Source organism: Chrysemys picta, chromosome 6 (genome assembly GCF_011386835.1).
Source record: "Chrysemys picta bellii isolate R12L10 chromosome 6, ASM1138683v2, whole genome shotgun sequence".
NCBI lineage: Eukaryota > Metazoa > Chordata > Testudines > Emydidae > Chrysemys > Chrysemys picta.
Window position 1 is genome coordinate 101,968,399 of NC_088796.1, and position 12,855 is coordinate 101,981,253.

The following is a 12,855-nucleotide window of genomic DNA, read 5'->3' on the forward strand; positions in this document are numbered from 1 at the left end:
TAAGAGTTCATTGCCTCTAGAGATGAAGCACTCCCAGCCCTTATGCACATGATATATTATACTGATGTCACTAGCAATATCAACTGTTAAAGTGAACAGTCAATGTAGTGTGAAACAAGGAGGGCAGGAGTTCTGGGGACTCTTGTTAAAACTTGGGATATCCTGTTAAAATTAATGCCGCTAGTACTCAAACTAAATAAAAATAACTTCAAGAAATACTTTTGCCTTATCTTTAAATAGTTAACACTTTCCAACAGCAATACAAGGATTGGAGACATTTTTTCCCAGTCTCTATCTACGCCTCAGAGGACAATGAAGATAACCCTCAGCAACAGATACTCCTAAATATCACTGGGATATATGAACTATAGAACAATTGGAAAATTAAACATTTAGAATTATCGCAAGTTATCATATATACATTTTATATTATAATTTATTCTTAAAATATGCAAAAATTAGAGACAGTTTGACTAAAAGAAAAAAGTGTTTGATATAGTTAGATTTCCAATCACAACAATTTTCAGTGCAACAATGCTTTAAAAAAATAATTTACATTTCATAGGGGAGTGTAGGAGAAAAAGTTTTGTGAAGAAAACAGTGAATTTATTAGTGATCATTCTTACTTTTCTCTTTTTAAATTGTGTCTATACGGCTATTAAAAACATACCAGTTAAAGTGCCACAGCATGCTCTATGACCTCTTAAAGTAATATTTCTGACATAATGGCAATAATGCTATCTTCTCTTCTCAGTGGAATAATTCAACCATATATAATACTGTAGCATATACTACACCACAAAGTGCTTCACAAATAAGTAATGCAAAAGTAAAAGTTAAAAGGGCTGATATTATGCATAAGGGCTAACTCCTGAAATCACAGATGTTAATGGGAATTTTTGCCATCGACTACACTGGGACCAGTAATCTATAAGAAGGTTTAATGATGGAGTTCCATGTTGAAAATGTTTGAAACTTATCCTGTACTGCTGTCAATCAGTTATTTGATATTAAGCATTTTGCAGAGGCAAATCAATTTATTGTCCGCAGATGTTAGATGATTATTTGAATGGAGGCCATTTAATGCCTTGAAAATTTCAGATTTATCAGGCTCATTATCGCATATATACTGAACACATAAGCAAGAACATTCATTTTTGCCAAAATCATACTTTTTTGTCCTATCATGTTTGTTCTTCAAGTAGTTGTAGTCTAGTTGAGCTATACCATAGATCAATATAGTAACCAAACATTTGAAAGACTATATAAAAATATACCCTAAGGAAGGAAAAATATATATTTGGTAAGCCACAAATACTACCACTTATTTGTGACTTATCTTGGCATTCTTCAACATTTGGAGCATACATAAACCACAGTCAACCCCATTTTCAACACACAGTTCTTCTTAGGTTGAAAAAGAAAAAATGTCCCAAATCAATACGTAATAAAACAAGGACCGAATGTAGTATAATATATTCACTATCTGCATATTGTATTGTAACAATTGAGTGAAATTGGATGTTCTCTTTGGATTGGTTCTTTTCACCTTGCTTTCTCTGTGATCCTTGTAGAATTGAATTTGTTTAGAGAGATAATATATTCAATGTAAACTAGATCAATAACATTAAAAGGAATTATATAACGAATGCAAATGTATAGTGAACCTTCTGTGTGTCAATAATGTTGAGAGAGAGAAATATTTGTAAATTTTATTATGCAATTTCCACAATAAAGGAGCCTAACGACTCTACTGGTGACTTAATTGTTGAATTATCTGTCAAAATCCCCCATTTTATATATATTTACAATTACACATATACTCAACAGTAATGTGTGTGAATATAGGTTTCTAAACAATATTTATTTAATTCTCTATCTTAGGGTTTTATATCACCACCCATCACTGCAGCATCTGAGCACCTTCCATGTAAAATCAATAGCAATAACAAAGTCCCTAGATGACTGCTTGGAGTCTCTGATATGTCTCCGTTTTTGGTTTTCTAAAATATTAGGGTTTTTCTATTAAATCGACACCAAAAAAATCTGTAATGCTCTTTGATACATAGAACATCTCACTGCATCTTCTAAATGATGCATATCATGTATTAGAAAGCAGTACTGAACTACTAGTTTGCAAAAAAAATTATACAAACCAAAACATCTACTGTACAACAGCGAAAAAATTCGCTAGTAAGTGATGTCTTTTCCACTAGATGGCAGCAAGATACAAGACATATCCTCTCCAACCAAATGGCAGCTCCAAGCAGCCAGAGATCTCTTAATAAAAGCTACACACCTTTTAAATCAGGCCAGCATGATGAATTTGCTCTTGGTGACATATCTCCAGAAGCAGCTCTCCCAGAAACATATTAAATTGAAGCAACTTTATTCCAACCACATTTAGAGGAAATATATTTTGGGTGTAAAATTGAGCCTTTTTCTTATTTATGTAACATATATCTATTTGCAGACAGTTTGTAGCATATTTTTGATGGAACAGAACATCAGAGTATCTTCAGACAATCTCCAGCAGATGAAGTCCAAATGAAATAAACATACTACTGAAGTCACATAGGCAAAAGTGTCTACGATGCAAAATATAAAGGCTAAAGGAACCCACTTTAAAAATAGCTATAGTTTTAGCTGGACAAGAATCAATACCAACTAAAGCCTAAAAATACTTCCTTGCTCAGTTTCAAGTTAAGGATTCACACTGCACACCAATTTTATAACTAGCTTAACCCTCCCCTCCCACCGCCACCCCGCTTTACACTTATATCAAACGGGGGTGGGGTGGGGAGAAGGCTTTAATCTTTCCTCTCCTCTCCTCTTCTCGATTGTTTTGTGTTCTTCTGTCCGCCTTTTGCTGGCAGGTGGGGGGGGGGGGGGAGGGCCTATTTTGGCTGTTACTGTGAAGCTTTTATCTTAAGCAGCAGTGGGTACAACAATGTGATGCAGCTGATACAACTCCCTGTGCATTCTATGCCAGCCAAGGGCAGAGAAACTCAAATCAGAATCCAAACTAAGCTTTCCAAGTTCAGAGCCCAATGAAGTGCAGCTGTGACCCCTCCTGGGCTTTTGAAGAAGTACAAAGGGGGAGGGGAAGAACAGAAATTGTTGCTCTGCTGACTTTGGTAACAGAAGAATCAACATAAGTGGTCACCATTATTAAGTTAACATTTACTCACAGTGATACCTGAGATATTTCAGATATTTCTCTGTTCCTAGAATAGAAAGTAACTATCATATCTGAGATGCCATTCTGTGATACACGTTGATTGTTAAATGGCAACTAATGTACAGGAAATAATTCAGTATGCAGATACTTCTGGGCTTGCCTATGTTGGTAACTATGAATATTCTTCAAAAATTTCTTGCCCTGCTGACACACTGCTTCTCTCTTCAAGGCACTCGCAGCAAATGACATACATTTGCCTCCCTTCATATTCTTCATGCCATCCACAGCTGTTAATTTAACAGGCTGGCTCTTCCAGATAAAGGAGCCATGCGAGGCAGCCGCTCCTATGGCTCAGACTATATTGTGCACACATGCACATTCCAGTAATAGGCTCTGAAGCAGCAGCAGCAGCAACTAGACTCCATTGAACAACTTGGCAGCTATAGAAGAACACTGAGGGGTACTTTCAAAAGTGTTTTTCATTAATGAACACGCACAGGTAAGGTATGCAACAATGCTCCGCCTCAAATTGCTGCCACTGCCTGCTGCTCCATCTCCAGTGAACAAGATAATTGAATTTTTAATCCTAACATTTATGTTAAAATGAGCATAGTAATGGATTTGGAAGATACAAGACAGGTAGAAGTATCCAAGGACAGGATCAGTCTCCTCATAGCAACAGGTTTGTAGTCCTAAATTCAGAATTTGTGGGTTGAAGCCCTAATGGCCTATATGAATAGTAGCAATCATAGTAAATACTGACATCAGTAATGGAATAAACCTACTTGTACTCCAGACTGGTGTCAAAGCAGCAATCTTCCAATGCATCAAGGGACTTCATTAGAAGTAAATTAATCTGTTGGCCAGACACATCACTATGAAAAAGAAATAAAACAGAAAAGACACTGTTCAGTTCTTCATGCTGCTTGTGATATTGGGAAGAATGAACTTGCCATTCAACATTATTTTTTATTTGCTAAAAAAAATAGATTCTCATTCTATGTAAGTGCACGATTGTTCATTTTTTGTGCTTTCACACAACTACATGTACAGCTGAAGTACAAGAATCCACTTCAGAACCCACCATTGTTTCTAACTGGCTCAGTTGTAGTGAGGCAGCACTCACACAGAAGCCCGAGACCTTTACTGCTAACACCAAAAAGGAAGAAGACAACAGTACTACATGCCCCATAAAAATTAGCTGCAGCTGCACCTTTAATTTTTCACAGGCTTAATGTTTTAAGACTTCATTTTGTGGCTCGGTCTTGAAAGTTGTTCCCTTACCACCAGCACTACAAATGAAAAGCAAAATCCTTGGATCTTATTTGGAGAAAGAGGCCTGAACATCCTGAACTAACCCCCAAAGGATTTCTTGCTTACAGAATGTACTGAAAATCCTCTTAAAGAGTAGGAAGGCTTTGGTGTAAATTATCTCTCGGTTCAACATAAATACTTTTCTAAGTCAGAATTTGGTAGCTGAATTTAAGGAATATCTATGACAGAGAAAATTTGGGGGCAAAAAAGCAAAAACTGACCTGCCTTAATATGTAAGGAATTTAAAAAAATGTCCTCTCTTGCTATTCTCCTTTCAAATTAAAAAAAAAAAAAAAGGTCAAACTATATTTCAGGTCCCCTGGTACAGTGTGATGATCTAATCCTGTTTTCTCAGAAGGCTTTTATGGCTTATCTGTAGCTCAGTTGTCACTACTGACTAATTATCAAGAGGCAATGTATCCTCAAACTGTGCTGTAGGTTTTTAAAAAGCAGGGCAATCTTATTTTCCCATTATCCCCTTAGTATTGAGTATCAGGGTAGCGCATTAATGCAAAATGCATTTTAGCCAAAGGAGGTGATTCAGAAACCATCAGCTTGAAGGGATAAAAATAATAGCTATGCCAGCAAGACCTAAATCAAGTACCTGTATTTTACTAAGGGTGTAAGCAAACACAAACCCTAAAAGTCATGAAGTAAAAACATCCATAGCCTAAGGTGAGTGCCTGAATTTCTTGGCAAGATTCAGGAATCTGTGGCAATCATCTTGGAGAGTCTCCTTTCAACCTTGCATATATGCTGTAGGATAACTTCTACCAAACAGTCCCTGAAAATGCTGTCTTCACCACACAGAGTAATGATACACTTTCAAGAAGGTCCATTATACTGGATATACACAGCTTTTAGAAAGTTGTGTGTTTCATGATGCAGCCAAGATGTTTAGTATCAGGTGCAAGTAACCAGACATTCTTGTTGTAGGTCATACTTCTGCAGCACATAGCTTAACACAAACAGTGACAATCATGTTCTTACAATTGTGAATACCACCATACAATGATATAAATAAGGGCAGCTAATCCCCTTAACATTCTTTTTGTGGCTGTATCACTTAAGTGAGTCACACGAGCATCTTAACACCTACACAGTTATGAAAACTAAAACGCATCATTAATCTTGAGAGTGTGATGCTGTATTTAAACAAACACACCCAGCACAGTATGGCAACAATAACAGAGGAAGGGAAGAAGAAGAGATTAATCAAGAAATGAAAAAGATGTCTTCAGTAATCTTGCAGAAGACCTTGGGAATCATTAGACTACAAAATGTAAACACTTTATTCTGCAAACTTAAATGCCACATTACGGGAAGGGGAGGAAGTTAGTTATTTACACACCTGCTGTAGATTGTAATCCATACCTGACTTTTTCTTCAAACAAACGTGAGATAAACATCCCCAAAGCAAGGCCTATGTGGATTTGAACAGCTTGAGACTCATCAGCATTTGGTTTCCCAGGTAACCTGGCAGTCAGTACACTCAGGACTTCCTCAACCTTCTCCTTGCAGGATACAATGAAAACTGGCACCAAGAGAGACAAAGCAGTGGCTGCACAGGAGCGAGCAATAGCACTGGCTGTGTTTTCACCAGAATATGATTTCTAGGACATATTAAAAAAAAAGATGTTTTTGTTCTTTTTTTCCAATTTGTGAGGGAAAACAGTATTTTAGGAATGTAAAAATATACAGCATACAGTACTGTAATTGCATTTCTATTTGGGAGCATATAATATTTCATGGCTTTGCCTCCAGCAACATTTCCTTTCCCCCCACAACCAGTTTAATAATATGGTAATTGAAAATATACCTTCTAGAATCAAAATAGAATGAGTAAATATGGAATTAAAAACAAAGTGGGTGAGGGAAATAGGAATCCAATAGTGGTCTGAGCATAAATACATTTATCTCTTTTCATATTCAGCTTTCTTGCTAAAATATTCAGCAGAATGATCCAACTCATGTATGTGTAAATAAAAACAGGCATGCGATTCTGTAATTACAGAAAGCCAGGAATTTATCAAGAAGAAAAAAAAATGCTGCTTTAGCGGTGGGGAAGCATCAAGTCCAGAGTGGAGAAACATCAGCAGAGCCTGCAAAATTTTTGGTGGAAAAGCTTCCCAGGAGACAGATTATTCACCACAAAGACTTTAAATTCCTTTCCATTTTAAAAGCTGAAAGCCCTTTAACTGCCTCTATTTACAAAGCTATAAATAAAAGCTGATTATATGCAATAGCCTACTATATGTGTATTAGCTTATATATAATTATGGGAAGAAAAAGATTCAAATCAGAATGCTAGGTATCCTGTAGAGCAGTGATTTCTACAGGAGGCTTTGTCGTTTGAAATTTACAGACTGAGAAAGAAAAAACATTTTAAAAGATATTGTATTTTGGAAGAGGGAACTGCTGTGAATGAAGTCCCTGGGCTCTGTCTCAAAAATACAATGTATTTTTAAATTGTACCATTTTGGAGGCAGGTGTTTTGGAAGATTGCAACATATTAACTCTAGTACCAACTGAGTCCCTGGATTTCCTTGGCCCTTGGCAGTCTGGCATTATATTTGAAAGTGGTGTTAAAACTGCACTGGTTTTGGTGGTCTGGGCCCTCCCCCGGTGATGATAGAGGACTAGGATTGATATTAACTCTTTTAGATCTATCAGTCTTCAACAAAACATCAAGGGCAACAGTACTGATGTGGCTGGATGTGACCACCCTTTATGGATTTATAGAGAGAGATCTTGTACAAATGCTCATTCACCTTGAGCCACCTCTTGCACCTTTAGCAGGAACCATTCTATTAGCCCCCTTCTGTTCAGTCTATGTCACTCTAGGGAGACAGTGAGAGGACTGGAGCTGCGGTTCCATCACATGGCTTACACCCCACTCTATGTTCCTCTCATTTAACCCAAGCTGTGTGGTTTCTTTGCTTTCCCTGCAGACTGGTCAAGACAGAAACATAGATAATGGCAAGGTGGTTGAAGCTCAGATCGACATGATATTATTAAGTAGATGGAAGAACTTAGAGAGGGACAGCAGTTGTGTCTTCCCCTGGAAAAGGAGTATGCTCACCCTTTATCAATGAGGCTCACTGTTATGCAGTGCCCTTGAAGGCTCCTCCTGCAAGGTGTTCTACACAAGGATACCGTTTTGAAGATAATCTAGAAAGGAAGCTTTAGCTAATGCAGAACACAATTGCAGTGTACTTAGCAGTGGTATCTGCACGGAACATATGACACCTGTTTCCTGAAGACTACACTGGCTTCCAGTTCACCGCCAGATGCTATTCAAGGGGTTCAGGTTCATGGTTTAGGTTCTAGTTATAAGTCTAAAATCAGATAGGATGCTTCTGCTGATAGTCCCTAGATATGAGAGTTGAGCAAGGCATTTTCAGGGGAAGGACCTTGACAGCGTAACTCCCCATTCAGAGTCAGAGTTATATAACCAACAGAGCATGATTTAAGAGCCATGTTTTTATTCAAACTCAGAATTTTGATTTGTGGTGTGGTGTGAGAATCTATTTAGGTTGATATGCTAAGGTTTTATTGTTAAGTTTTGTACATGCAGGTAGAAATGTTATGGAGGTTAGGGTTGGGTTTTTTAAAAACTGCAAAAAAAAAATGAAATAGATATCAATAACTGCTGAAACTCAGAGAAGAAAATTCAAGAGACAGTTGAAGGAAAAAAATCTGAGGAAAAAATATAAAAATAAGAAGCAAATTTGCTAAAAAATAAAATAAAGCCTTCTCATCCACCCACACGTCTTTTTGCAAGAATAGCATCAGTAAAACCAAGATTAAACAACTATTTCATACAATCAACAACATTAAGATCACTAAATCCAAATACCTATTCTCTTGCCCATAATAGTTACTTTTTACCCTCTTTCTTTCTATATATTTTATACTTCTAGACGTACCTGGTAGAACCAAGGGAAAACTTGACCTTTAGCGCGATAGCGACTGTTCACAATACTAAGAAGTGTTTCTATCACCATAGAAATCCAGTGTTTTGTGGGAAGAAAATCAGGTTCGATCTACAGGTAATGAAAAATGACATAAGCCAATAAACATTAAATAACAGCTTCCAAATATTCATTCATTTCTATTCTTAAACCAGGCTACATTCAAGGACAGAAGACAGATTCAGCAGCTGATGGGCCAGCTATGAAGTATTTAGCTACTCAACAAGGGTCTAATTCTGCCACTCTTACTCACGAGTAGCACATTTTATTCCCATAAATCATTCCATGAAGTTAGCAGAATAAAGGTATTATTCAGTGACGGCAAAGATGGCTGAATCAGGCCCAAAACTAGCAGCAGTACAGGGAAAAAAAACAGAGCCCTAAACTGTTATGGCTCAATATGAGCAAGTAACTGGCTGTATCAATTCTCCTAGAGCCAGGCATAAATTAAATGTGGAAACAAAAATCATGTAGTCGAAAACTTGAAAATTTTCAGCCTGAAACATGATATTCTCCAAGGACACTATAGTTAAATATTTTTCATTTCTTGAAAAACGACATGGGATCTTTAATTTTACGTGGGTAGCCACTATATATGGGCAGACAGGACCACAACTTGTGTCTCAGTCAAACGGCGCCTTTTCATATTCTGTTTAATGGTTTGTGCTGTAGCAAGAACAGAATGTATTAAAACAACAGACACATAAACAGAACATACACACAAAATAAACAGTAAACTGAGGTGTCACTATGACACAGGAAGTGCAATTTACCAATGCAATAAATGATGCATGGATTAAAGTGTGCCATGTATGGATGGTACCTCTAACAATACAGTACCCTGACCCATGCCCCCAGTAACAGACTGTAATTTCCCATCTGGAAATCTGTCCTAAAAAGTCCTTTTCCCCTCGAGACAGAAATAAAATGGATAATAGACAATTTTCTCAGAAATAGGAAGCAGTATGTGCCTCAGTCATAACATTGTTAGCAAAATAATAACAAATATTGTGTGCTTATGTAGTGCTCTCCACCCTAGTCTCTCAAGGTGCTTTACAAAAGGAACAAAGCCAGCCTTAAAATATGTCTGGGACACTCTACAACTCAAGAAACGGGCTCAGCCACATTGAGACTTGCCAAAGATCCCCTAAAGACTGTGACACAGCTAGAAATAGAACCCAGGACAGAACAAAGATTATTATTCCACTTGAGAAAAGATGAAAAAAACCTATTGTTTGGAATAGGAAATCACATGGCCCTATTTCAGTATTCCATGTTATAACAAGTTAATTTAGTAGCTGTAAGTGGATAGTAGTTGTGGTTGTTCAGGATACAAATATTATATGAATTCACTTGATTGAATTTGTTCTCTGGCACCCCTTATGGAGAAGAACTTAATTCCATTTCCCAGAAGTAATATTTCCACTACCATGACCCAGGAACTTGCAGACAGAACATATGTCATTATATTTTTTTCTCATTAGCTTGATAAGATGTGTTTAAAATCACAGTTGAACAAACATACTGAGATATAGAGGTAGTTTTTCCCACAATTCAGAAGTCAGTTCTCTAAGGGGGCTATTTACTAATGCTTCCCTACTTGTTTTCCTGGTAGAACTGACTTGAAAGGCTTCTGAAGGTTACTCATATCAAAAATTCAGTATTGCCAACCCAAAAAGTGCAAAAATTGTGTAATGCTAAAATCATGGCTTTCGGGTCTGTTTTCTGATTTTTTGAACTCTTCCTACCCATAATTGTCTGTGGCAATTTACTGTGTTGCGAATTCTTACAAATTAATCACACAATGCAATTTTTGTCCCTGTTTCAGGAGCTCTTGCTAGAGAATCCAACCAGCCATCGTGCTAGGCACTGCACAAACACTTTCATAAGAGATTGCCCTTACCCCAAAGAGCTTAAAATCTAGTGAAAAGAGATGGGAATGAGTTTGTGATATGGAATATGGAATGGGACACACCCCACACCTCTCATACAGAAACTACCAAAACTTCCATTAGGTGGAAACAACTTTTAACTGCCACTGAGCTGATCTAGAGCCAAACTGGTGACCCATAAGTGAAAAGGCTCTGTAGCTCTTTAGCGGTGTCCTCAATTCCCTAATAAGTGCAAATGTCACACCTCTGAGAGTAAGGCTAACTTTCTGAAAACATAAGTTGTTTAAATCAAATTCAAGTTCCAGCCTTCTTTGGAGCTTACATAGGTAGGGTCTTCAACACTTTGGCCACACAAAAATCTCAAACACACACTACTATAAAATGCTCCACCCTGTTCTGACAGCTGCTATTAACCAAAGTAAAAACACTAAAAATGCAAGAATGAAACAAATATTAACAGGGAGTCCAAATAACTGTGACAAAGATTGACCTCGTAGCAGGATACCATAGTAACCTAATGGAGACTGGGTTTCAGAAGAATCTTCAGGAAGTCAACATGTTGAAAACCAGCTACATGATGGAGACAACAGGCAGAGTTTTCTGGCATTGGGGCAAGAATACTGGGAGACCACAATGTATCAAGTAAATCTTCATTCCTCTCACTCTGAAGTCCTTTGAGTCTTAAAGATACATACTTTTTTTCACTTTAACCTCCTTAAGGCTTTGCATCATCACCATGTTTTTCATCAATAAAAAGGCTGAATTACTGTCCTTCCAGCACCCGTCGAAACTGTTCCTGACCTGGACAGAGTGGTCAGTGCAGAACAGTGTGTGGCATTCCCAGCTGCTGGGGCCCTTTACAGTTCTTCCAACCCATACAGATCCAGTGGGAAGGTAATTAACGTAAGACAGATTCAGACTACTAGTTTGTGGTGTTTCTATTACACTGAAAAGTTGGGCATAATAATCCTACTTTTCACATTTAGCTACAATCCACATTTCCCTCTCCTCCTAGTTATATTTTCTGTTATGTAAAGTGTTACAAGCAGCTTCTTGAGCCAAACTATCTATCAATTTATACTGTGTTACACCGGGAAATACCAGCAACTCCATCATCACTTTATTAGCTGAAAAATAGATTCATGTTAATAATGATCTTCATTGAGAACAGGTGTTCTCCTTTCCTGACCAAATAATGCACCAAGGTTAAGTATTTGAGGTCAACATAAGAAGAATGCCAGTGCCAATACTCTGAGGCAGAGGACACAAGGACTAAAGTTGTGAATGTCATTATTTATATACATAAATCACACACCCACACACACTGTGGATATATCTATTTCTAAAACAAATGATCTTTTTCAGGTGTGAATTTAGAGATCATGACAAGTGCCAAATTGCCAGTCCCAGAAAGTGAAGTCCTCTATTGAGCTGCAGTACAGGTAGAGCACAGACAGAGGCACTGCAAACTCTCTCAAAACATTTTATTAAGTCTAATCTGGAAAAAGCAGGTGGGGGAGCCTCAACATCTACTGGATCTTTCTCTGCTCTGACAATACTGACAACAAATGTGTCTACTGTGGCGTTTTGTGTGGGGAGGACACACTCAGATTGAGACCATCAAGCTCATTTCGCACAGAGCAGAGCTAGCAGATGGTCACTACTGAGCAGGACTAGATATGAACAGATGAGAGAGTGAGGGGTTCTGCATTCCATTATCAGACCTCTCAGCCATGCAACCTCCCAGTGCTTTTGTTTTGATTGTAAGTCACATTAAGATGACAAAACGGTGCTTCTAAGGTTTAACTCACCTCTGGTCCTACTTCAGTGTCTGAAGAAAGGCTATTTTCATATTTTGCCACAGCAACTGCAAGGCCAGTTAAAGCTAAGATAGAGTTTCCTTTCACCACTGGGCTGTCCCTATTGAAAAGAATAAACAGTAATTAATGAGACATAAGAGATCGAGATAATGAAACACACTAATAATTGGGAAAGCACATGCCACCAGAGTTCTGTATAGCAAATACCAACCTTTCAGCGAGATTCTCAAAGTTAACTATCTCAGATGGTTTACCCACCCAATGGAAGTGTCCCACATCTCACCCTCACATCACAGTCAGATGGGAGGAAACTAAGCTTACTGTTTCAATAGTTTTCTTTTTTCCTTTGTCATCCAAAGCCTAACACAAACATGTGTGTATATGTATATGAGAGAGAGAGAGAGACTATTGCTGCAACTAAAGAAAGTCTTTTGAAGCTAAATAGTCTACCTCACACCATTTATATATTTTGCTTTTGCTGAAAAGATCTAAAATTCTTTCTATATAAATTTGTCTGATGGTGGTACTAATCTTGCAAAAATCTTAACATGGCTGAATCTAGCAGCCACACTCTTCCAAAAGCGTGCAATGCTTGGAGAGGTAGGTGCTTATTACAGTAGCAGCAGCGGTACGCACACACACACACACACCTCGCCACAAAACAAGCCACAGTC

General features: G+C 37.7%; 1 protein-coding gene across 8 annotated transcripts in view; it reads right to left on the reverse strand.

Moving 5' to 3' along the window:
• Positions 1–12,855, reverse strand: part of FOCAD (focadhesin) — a 196,483-nt gene that overhangs the window by 28,854 nt on the left and 154,774 nt on the right. For all 8 annotated transcript variants that reach the window (XM_065549450.1, XM_065549453.1, XM_065549452.1 and 5 more), the window contains 4 exons: positions 12,173–12,281; positions 8,425–8,541; positions 5,870–6,108; positions 3,967–4,056 (listed from right to left, as the gene is read on the reverse strand). In XM_065549450.1, the coding sequence (XP_065405522.1) occupies positions 3,967–4,056; positions 5,870–6,108; positions 8,425–8,541; positions 12,173–12,281 (555 nt within the window). The remainder of the gene's footprint in view (positions 1–3,966; positions 4,057–5,869; positions 6,109–8,424; positions 8,542–12,172; positions 12,282–12,855) is intronic.